Genomic DNA, 10,166 nt, shown 5'->3' with positions numbered 1-10,166 from the left:
CGTTGTTAGGTTACCTTTTCTCCCCCAATTTCCACCAGCTGTGCCTTGTCTCCTCCTAACCACCTCGTCACCCCGTTTCCCACCTGTTCCCTTTTTCCCTCTGATTAGGTCCCTATATCTCTCTCTGTTTTTGTTCCTGTCCTTGTCGGATTCTTGTTTGTTGTGTTTCATGTCTGAACCAGACTGTCGTCATGTTTGCTGTAACCTTGTCTTGTCCTGTCGGAATCTGCCGGTCCGTCTGAGCCTACCTATGTTTGGTAATTAAAGAAGCTCTGTTTAAGTTAATTCGCTTTTGGGTCCTCATTCACGCACCGTAACAATTTAACTATTTTTCATGAATGCCAAGCATCACATCTGCAGGAAATCTGGCACCATCACTACGGTGAAACATGGTGGAGGCAGCATCATGTTGTGAGGATGTTTTTCAGCGGCATGGACTGAGAGACTAGTCAGGATAGAGGCAAAGAACGGAGCAAAGTACAGAGAGATCCATGATGAAAACCTGCTCCAGAGTGTTCAGGACCTCAGGCTGGGGCGAAGGTTCACCTTGCAACAGGACAACAACCCTAAGCACACAGCCAAGACAACGCAAGAGTTGGCTTCGGGACAAGTCTCTGAATGTCTTTGAGTGGCCCAGCCAGAGGCTGAACCCGATCAAACGTCTCTGGTGAGACCTGAAAATAGCTATGCCGCAAAGCTCCCCATTGTTATGAATAATGACTAAATGATGTATACATTTAACGTAGAACTATAACTAAACAGAATACTACCCTGTCACTGTATGAATGTATGAATCTTATTATAATCAAAACACTGAATATAATGTGTAGTTCTAGTCAAAAATTAGAACAAGGACTTTCTGTTCCTTGTTAGAAACGAATGGAGCTATCGTCAGACCGGCTAGAATACTGTGTTTCTTACAGGACATTCTGCCCCCACCCAGGGAGGGGAGAGACCTTGGGCTTGTAGTAGATTGTTTAACAGGTGGCAGACAATGTGAGAAGGCTTGTGAACTATATTGCCATTGTATCTGAGAGGAGGAGGGTAACTTTATGACGAAATGTGGAGTATATAAACCAATGAACATGGTATTATGAGCAGAGCTCTCGAGAATAAACGCTATTGGCTAAGCTGACTGATCTCTGTCCGTTTAATTTAAATAAGAACCTTACAAATTCTTAGAAACAGACAGAGTGTATTAATTGCATTGGAAAATGAACATGAGAACAAAATTCTCTTGACAATTGGTCCTTCGAGCCGGATCTCAAAATCTGCCTCTGTCGTCCCAAGGAACTGCTGAAAACCGTGCACGGGCGATCTAGGATCCGTAAGACAAAGACCTGAGCTCTGAATTGAGGGTTTATTTCAGGCCAGTGGTGAACTGGTACATGACAGAGATGGTGATGAGATCCAACCTACATTGATTTTCCCAGTCTGCAAGACAAGGTCAGTAGTCTTTATTCTCGGATTTGGGGGAATAATTGAAGATATATTTGATTTGATGTTCTAAAATGCTTAGAATTTATCAATAATAGGAGCTTGAGTATTCCAAACAGATTCACACAGGAATTTTACTTTGTAGACAAGCAAGCAAGTAAGTCTGCGATGACCTGAGGTAAGGTGCACTGCCATAAATAAAACTAAACTTAATAACAGAGGTCTGAATACCCGAGATTAAGCAGGGATACTAAATAGGTGTTGTTAGATAGGACGGTCGTTTTGTACAAACAGTAACTGACAGGGTAACTTAAACCTATTCAACACATGGATAGTGTTCAAAAAGGAGGTGAGGGAAGCCTAATATAGCGGAGTGAGATACGAGATGTTAACTTTAAAAGTCCTCTGACGCAACATGAAATAGGAGGTTAACTAGGGATTTACGACCCCTGGGTAATAGCTTATAGTTGTCCGGGTGAGACCTAATGTCCGATCGACATTCAACTCTATAGATAAAGTTTCCAGAAAGGAGAAACACACATTAACTTGTTATGGCTGCAATCCCACTAATGGGATAAGTGTCATCAACAATCGCTGAATAGCATAGCGCTACATTCAATAAATATTACTATAAATATTTATATTCATGAAATCACAAGTGCAATATAGCAAAACACAGCTTAGCCTTTTGTTAATCCAGCTGTCGTGTCAGATTTTGAAATTATGCTTTACAGCGAAAGCAATCCAAGCGTTTGTGTAAATGTATCGATCGCACTACAAAACATTAAGTACACTTAGCATCAGGTAGCTCGGTCACGAAAATCAGAAAAGCAATCAAATTAATTGTTTACCTCTGATGATCTTCGGATTTTTTCACTCACGAGACTCCCAGTTACACAACAAATGTTCCTTTTGTTCCATAAAGATTATATTTGTGTAAAAGTATATAGAGACAGTCAAAAGAAAGGTGTAGATAGTCAAGGGAAACAGCAGGTCGAGGGTTAAATAACAGGCTATTTTTTTCTCAATCATTTCAATAGCGTTGGTGGTTCAGCAGTAAAACTTTTGCATACAACTCGGGAGACTAGGGTTCGTATCTCAACCTTGGCACCGATAGACTAAAATGTATTCTGATTATAATTCAAATGCTGATATGTTTTGCCGGGAGAGATACGGTTATTTAGTGTTTGTTTAGGATATAAACTGAACGTAATTCAAATACTGATATGTTTTGCCGGGAGAGATACGGTAAGTTAGTGTTTGTTTAGGATAGAAACTGAACGTTTTAATAGCTTGTTTAGGTTAAATTGAAAGACCAATCCATTCTAAATAATAGCGGGGCGATGTCGTTGGAATACGCTGTCTAGCCTAAATAGCCCTCTGGAATAACGTATTGGGAATGGAGTCGTATTCAAAATGCTGAATCATAGAAGAGACAATTACCTAAATCTAATGAATTCTAAATAATAACAAAGAGATAATTACGATAGAGTTGTGCCCATTGAAATGTTATTATTCTTATGGATTGACTGACATACGTTATAAATTTAGCGAAGTGCATGGTACGTTTAAATTTTGGAGTAAAAAGGGGAATGAAAGCTTAGTTGGTTTCAGGAACTAAGGTGTTAAACATGGAAACATTGCCCAGAAATTATTCTGCACAATCAGGTCGAAAGAGTAGCATTGACTAGTGCCTGTGAAATACGAAAGGAGAGAAAGGTTACTGTTTAAATAGACAAGCACATATACATCTAAGAACATACAAAGCAGCACAGATAACTCTTAAAGTAGATAAGACACTTGACAGAGAATTGGTATAGGATAGATAAGAATGGACGCCCAAGGGAGAATTGGACATGTGGAGAACGAAAGGGGCGTTCCTACATGATAATGTCAGACATAAGGATCATTTACTAATCTTACCTAAGTCATTGTTTAGAGATGCGGCAAGGTTGTTACCTGGGCAGAGCCAGGTATCAAAGGATAGTTGTTGGGTAGTAGTGGCCTAGGATAGGACAGGGCCTAGGGGGGCCTAGGATAGGACACTTTGTGGCCTATTGGATAATAAACGAATAAAAAAATAATAATAATCTAGCTAACAAGTAGGCATAGAAGTTGAAGATATAATCAGATAGAACAAATGAGAAACTGTTTGTTAACCAAACCTGTATGTCCAAGATTTTATGCACTACAAGTGAATTACAGGGGAAGGTGATTCACTCAATCCAGTCCCTGAGGAGAATAGACGGGAAGCAGCCCCGTTGGGAGGGGCCAAGTACTCCTGGTGACAGCCAGGATAGCTGAGAATAGCTGAAGGAGCTACCTGGGTGCATATCACACATTGCAGGAGGGTAAGACACACTGCCACTGTCGAACAATCACAGTGTTAGGAGGAGAACCAAAACCAATAAGGTTTGGGGGTTTTCTCTCTAACGAAGATTCCCTGACCCAGTCTTGTCATCCCTGTTCATAGAAGTGAAAGTGTGGGCTAGCCTCTAGCTGAGGATATGTTCTCCGGGAAAGGGTGGGGCTTTACAGGAGTGCTGATTGGTCTGAGCTGTCTTATTGTGGGAGCAATGTTCCTAAATACACCATGACCCATCTGAGAATTCAGAAGGTGGTAACTTGACCCATAGTTAGACGATGAGGATGTTGTATTAACATCTTAGAAACTGACAGAGTGTATTAATTGCATTGGAAAATGAACATGAGAACAACATTTTCTTGACACCCATCCAAACAGACAGAGTTTGAGAGAATCTGCAGAGAAGAATGGGAGAAACTCCCCAAATACAGGTGTGCCAAAATTGTAGCATCATACCCAAGAAGACTCGAGGCTGTATTCGCTGCCAAAGGTGCTTCATTTAAGTACTGAGTAAAGGGTCTGAATACTTATGTAAATGTTAATATAAATTATCAAAATGTTTAAGAAAAAATGTTTTTGCTTTATCATTGTGGGGTAGTGTGGGAAGATTTAATACATGTTAGAATGAGGCTGTAACGTAACAAAATGTGGAAAAAGTCAAAGGGTCTGAATATTTTCTGAATGCACTGTAAATCTTGGTGGGGCAAACTCTTTTTTTTTTTTAAATGCATGTCAGCAAATCCACTACACAACACAACACTAAACAATACATTAATTGTACTCTAAGGGTGTCAAACGGTGCCCACAAACTGTTAGGGCCTACATTAAGCTGTCCCAACAGCAGAGTCCCAATATCAGTCCCAACACCTTACCACTGCTACTATCAGCAGAGCCTTGTCTGGCAGCGAAACAGTTCATTCAGCCTCATTTACTACCTTTAAAAAAACAAAGCTGATATGGCTGACTTGCTTAAGCAAATGTGGTTTCTACTGACAAGGAAATGTACAAACTATGGAATAAGGGGACGATGAGCGGATAAGAGGCAATCTGTAATTTAAATTAAGACACTAAGGAGAGAGCTTAGGACGTACGTAGTCAATATAACTATTTGTTCAGCACTTTTGAAATGTACAGTGCCAGAAACAGAACATGGGCCATTCTTACAGTAAAACTCCCTGTACACCAAGTCAGAACAGTAGGCTGAATTATGAGGGGAAAAAGGACTAAATTATTAGGGCGAAACACATGGGCTACTAACAGCTTACTTCACAACATACACTTCGTATTACTGTCTTAGCTACAGTATACATATCTCCCTGTCATATTACATCATTTATCCAGCAGCATACAATACATTTTTGTACTCACCTTGTGCTGTGTTCACTTGAACAGGAATGTGGTGCGGCAGTCCTTCATAGACAAATTTTGTCATCAAACTCTGTCATCAAGTCTGGCGTTCTCTAGATTTGTGGTGCTTTCAAGACAACTGGGAACTCTGAAAAAAACACGGTTGAATCATGACGTCAGTGATCTTCAGGTCAGAGTTCTAGAAAGAGGTCAGAGTTTCCGACTTGGAATTCCGAGTTGGATGACCGTTCAAAACGTCGGAGCTTGTTTTTTTCAGAGTTCCCAGTTGTCTTGACCTCACTGAAGTCTGAATGTTTATCCATTTAAGCTTGGAAAAGAGACCCTTAAACATAGACTTGGACCACACACCCACTCCACTGAATAGCAGGCTAGTGGTTGCAGTTAGCCACTGATTCCTTCAAAATCACTCATTGTTGAATTTGAGATTTCCAACTTGTTGTGTAATGTTTATGTCCAATGGCCGATGAGCACCGATACGTTTTATCTGTCATCTATTTTCATAATTTCTCTTCACAAGGATTGAAAAGGATTTGCCAGTAGATTGCCGACTTGATTCATGATGAAGACAGCTTTCTTGCTAGCTAAGATTTTGAAAGTATGATGTTGACATGATCAGTCCAATCAAGATATAACACGATTTCAATTTATTCTCTTGCCAATGACCTTGACCCTTCTTGGATGGGCACTTCTAATGTAACTATATGGCAGCACTCATGGGGCTTGAGTTTTCGAGCTCTCCTTGTGCTGTAGATTTTGCAGTGACTAGTGTCCCCATGAGTGACAGAACACTGAGCCAATCACAGCACAACTAGAGACCATTACCAACCCCAACACTATTTTCTGCTGGCCGCCCCATCTCCACAGAAAGCACTGAGCAGGGCTAAAACACCTGCATTTTGGATCTGTCTTACTCAAGAAAGCAAAAAAGAGACCCTGTTTCAATGCGACTTTGTAAACATTTTTTTTTTGCAAACTGATATGTGACACGTATAAGTGCCAAAATAACATGCAAAACGGGCATAATAATATTGCTAAACAGGTGGGGCTCCACCTGCCCTGAATGACGGGTTGCCACGGATTGTCGTTGATGCCTCATTGAAAGCCTCTTGTTCAGTGCCAGTGACCGCAGCGCTTAAAATGCAGACGATCTGGAACCCGGCCCATGTTTTTACAGTGCGCTTTCGGTGCAGTTTGTCCCTGCAGAAACTACATGTGGAAGTGGTGGTCGTCCATGCTGGTGAAAATAGGCTCTGTTGTTGGTGGTTGCTAACTATGATCTTTGAGTTTACTGTATAAATACCTAGCTGCATTTTACACGCATAGTGTAGTTAAATTCAAGTCCATTATGGCTGGAAGTCGACTTGAAAAATTCGGGACCGTGTTCACGCGGTAGGTTCAAATGTCATGCTGCTAATGTTAGCTAGCATCATTTTGTTGTCAAGGTTACTGGAGGATGCTATCTAGTTTTGTAGACCCTTTAGAGTTTGCTATCTAGCTAATGTTCGGTAGAAACAATTTTCTTTGATGGTTGAGTGACCTTTCTGCTACTTGTAGCCAATGTTATCTAGCCTATGGTTCCGCATAATATAAATTAATGCTAACGTTAGCTAGCTCTTTGCAATTGAGAAATTGAGAGTGCATGGGATGCATTTGCTCTATTGTTTACATTTTTGCTAATTGCTCACTGGTTTCTTTTTCAGAGTCAGAGATCTTATGCGATCTGGAGTTGTCAAACAGTCTGACAAGCCCATTTGGTATGATGTATACAAGACCTTTCCACCCATGAAGGACCCACTTTATGTCAGACCAGTGGCCAAGAGATATGGGAAGAAAGAAGACGCTGTGCCAGACATCTTCTACAGAGAGGATGAAAACAGAGCGTAAGCTAGTTAAACGATTTGCCTTAAACTTTTTACTGTCATTCAAAAGCTGTTAGGAATGGAAATGTCAATTTGTTGATCAGCACCAGTCTCTCTTCCAGGAAATGTTATGAGGGGTATGGAACAGGGCCCAGACCTTTTGATATCTCCAAATCCAGCTTTGTTTCAACATGCCAAAGGTATGGGCAAATTTTCACAAGTAATCACATTGTTGGTTTGTTAAGTTTTGGGTATTCCACATGTCTGTAATGCTGGATCCTAACTACTGCAATTCATAAGAATATAATTGCAGTAGTTAGGATCCAGCATTACAGACATGTGGAATCCCAAAACTTAACAAACCAACAATGTGATTAATTTTATATATATATATATATATAGATAGACACACACACAAGTACGTGTGTTTTTGTTTCTCTTTTTTTTCTTCCTTTTTGTAGGTTTGTGGAGAAGTACACAGAGTTCGAGAGCCAGGGAGAGCTGGAGAAACAGTCCCTGTTTGAGGAGACTGGGAAGGCTCTCCTTGCTGAGGGCTTGGGGTTGAGGAATAGGGGTATTCCTGCGGTGAGTAGACTGTTCAAATGATACAACTTATTAATTGTAATGCTGGCTGCCCTTTTCCCAAATACTGTATAGACAGATATGTACTAATCACTTACAATCATGAGACCTTCTGTTAAACTGACTGGCTGCACTTTTGCCGCTTGGCCTGCAGGTGGCGTCAGAGACCAGGAATCCAGTGTTGGGCATGAAGCTGACAGACATGCTGGCAGAACAGCAGGCAGATGCACCTGGTGGAACACGGGCACCAGGAAAAGAGAAGCCTACACAAGTACCACTGAATCCACAGTAGGCCTCTGCAGCATGGCTTCAACCACACTCTTCACCTAGATGGAATCAATCATCCACCTCCACTGACTAAAAAGGGGACTTTCAGTATCTGTCCAACACAAGACATACTCCTCAGTCCAGACTTTCTGAACAATGTGGATTAACAAGAAAGACTACTTGTTATGGGTGTGCCTGGGCAGCTTTCACGACCGTCCGTCTTGACTGCAGGGTTTTGTGTGGTGGTGTGTAGGAGTCCCAAGTTATTGTACATTTTTGGGCTGGAACTTGTAAGATTGATGTTCTGCATAAGGCTGTAAATGTATATTGTGTGTGTACATACATGCACTGTACGTCCAACTGGTTACGCTGCAGTCTGTTTTCAGACTTACGACAGGCCACCCCTGTTGATATGATATGATGATCAATTAGCATTGTGAGTGATAGGTAAAGTAACTCTATATTCTAGAATGAGGCCTCTTTTCCTTTTTTCCTCTGCCGCTCATCCTCTGTTATGTTTCCATCACGCTGCAGAACATTCATGCAAGACAAGCAGGCTGTGAGTGAAAGTTGATATTGCATTCTCCATTTGCTGCTGTGACAGTGTAATTCGGTAGTGCCTGCCTGCCTGAGCATCTGGGATGAAATGGAGATATTAATGCCGTATTGCTTCACAGAGAAATACCACTGATCACATAACCACATCAGCCGACTGGGGATGAGAATGTGAGTAAAGAAGCATCACAGGTGCCATATTAAAAGAAATGTAAGGTAACATCTGTGGAAGGTATTCCACCAGATAGGAAAGGTTTGACATCAACACCTATACACTGAATGATTAATAATTAAACTGTACAAAACTATATTTTATGTTAGCGTCTACTGCCACAATTCAAATAAGCACCGCACCAACATTGCATCCTGTTCTGAACATAATCTTGGCATATATGTATTTTTCAATACGTATCTCAAACTACCAGAATAACATTAAACAGTAACCAGTTATTATAACTTCTGCAGGTTACCCTTTCTCTAATCAGGATAATCATCATTCTTCCTGTTCTCACCACTTGTAGAGGCATTGATCCACTATATGACCTAGCAGCCCTGCAGTTCAACCGCCATTTGAAAATAAATCTAAAGAGGGCTTATATCTAGAGCCTTGGCTTTGATGTGGAACAGCACTGGTCGGGGTTATTTGCTCTGGAAAAAGCTAGCATCCATGAGCATTTTCACAGTACCACAGTTCCCCCTTCTCTTTCCTCCATCGTCTTTTCAAAAAGATGACCTTGGCGGTGTTTCTCATTATCAGCTGTCTTTCTGTTTATCGAAAGGGAAAACTGTCCGTCTCACAGTCTATTCTGCGCTCGCACAGAGAGGAGAAATGATATCAACACCATAATGGAATGGGTGATTGTCTGCACATAGTCAAAGCGAAAGCAATTCTTTGGTGGATGGATGGCAAGACTGTCTGAGGGCCTAATGAACAGGAGGGAGGGATAGAATTGGGGAGAGATGTAGAGGAGGGAAAGAATCAGGGAGGAGGGAGAGAGTCAAGTTTGGAATGAGACAAACAATCTTTGTCTGCCGTGTCCACAGGCTGAGGGGAGAAACGGACACTCAGTGGGGTGTGTTGGCAAAACCTGTGGCTTGACGCAATCCTTAAAGGTGTTGATTTTGCACTGTTTTCCTTTATCTTATTTTAAATGTTAAATAATAAATACTGAACAAATATGTAAACTATTTCAAACATTTTACTGTTACAGTTCATAGAAAGAAAGAAATCAATTGAAATAAATTCATTAGGCCCTAATTTATGGATTTCACATGAATGGGCAATGGCCACTTCGGAGCCAGGCCCAGCCAATCAGAATGGGTTTTTCCCCACAAAGGGCTTTTTTACACACAGAAATACTCCTCAGCACCCCCACCCCCTCCTCAGATGATCCCGTAGGTGAAGAAACCGGATGTGGAGGTCCTCGGCAGGCGAGGTTGCACGTGGTCTGTGTTTGTGAGGCAGGTTGGATGTACTGCTGAATTCTCTAAAATGATGTTGGAGGCTTACATTTTCTGGCAACAGCTCTGTTGGACATTTCTGCAGTCAGCATGCCAATTGCATGCTTCCTCAACTTGAGACATATGTGGCATTGTGTTGTGACAAAACTGCACATTTTAGTGGCCTTATATTGTCCCCCAGTACATGGTGCACCTGTAATGATCATGCTGTTTAGCTGTTCAGCTTCTTGATATGCCACACCTGTCAGGTGGATGAATTATCTTAGGCGAAG

The 10,166-nt window shown here is 41.3% G+C and overlaps 1 protein-coding gene across 2 annotated transcripts; it reads left to right on the top strand.

The window, feature by feature from the left end:
• The first annotated feature begins 6,368 nt into the window (after window positions 1-6,368).
• Window positions 6,369-8,743, top strand: LOC139382501 (small ribosomal subunit protein mS23-like). 2 transcript variants are annotated; one of them, XM_071126590.1, is made up of 5 exons: window positions 6,369-6,559; window positions 6,871-7,050; window positions 7,152-7,229; window positions 7,491-7,614; window positions 7,766-8,743. In XM_071126590.1, exons 1-5 carry the CDS (start codon window positions 6,516-6,518, stop codon window positions 7,901-7,903), a joined length of 564 nt encoding a protein of 187 aa, XP_070982691.1. In that variant the 5' UTR covers window positions 6,369-6,515; the 3' UTR covers window positions 7,904-8,743. The 2 variants fall into 2 exon arrangements, with proteins under 2 accessions (XP_070982691.1, XP_070982690.1); XM_071126589.1 differs by having other exon boundaries at window positions 7,140-7,229.
• Window positions 8,744-10,166: the final 1,423 nt, after the last annotated feature.

Source organism: Oncorhynchus clarkii, chromosome 24 (assembly GCF_045791955.1).
Source record: "Oncorhynchus clarkii lewisi isolate Uvic-CL-2024 chromosome 24, UVic_Ocla_1.0, whole genome shotgun sequence".
In the NCBI taxonomy this organism is placed as follows: Eukaryota; Metazoa; Chordata; class Actinopteri; order Salmoniformes; family Salmonidae; genus Oncorhynchus; species Oncorhynchus clarkii.
This window is presented reverse-complemented; position numbering and strand designations above follow the sequence as displayed.

Excerpts from the sequence above, each read along its gene's own strand:
- LOC139382501 (XM_071126589.1), top strand. The coding sequence starts at position 6,516 with ATGGCTGGAAGTCGACTTGAAAAATTCGGGACCGTGTTCACGCG. Across the intron at positions 7,230-7,490 it reads TTTGTTTCAACATGCCAAAG|GTTTGTGGAGAAGTACACAG; the intron begins GTATGGGCAAAT and ends TCCTTTTTGTAG. Across the intron at positions 7,615-7,765 it reads GGAATAGGGGTATTCCTGCG|GTGGCGTCAGAGACCAGGAA; the intron begins GTGAGTAGACTG and ends CTTGGCCTGCAG.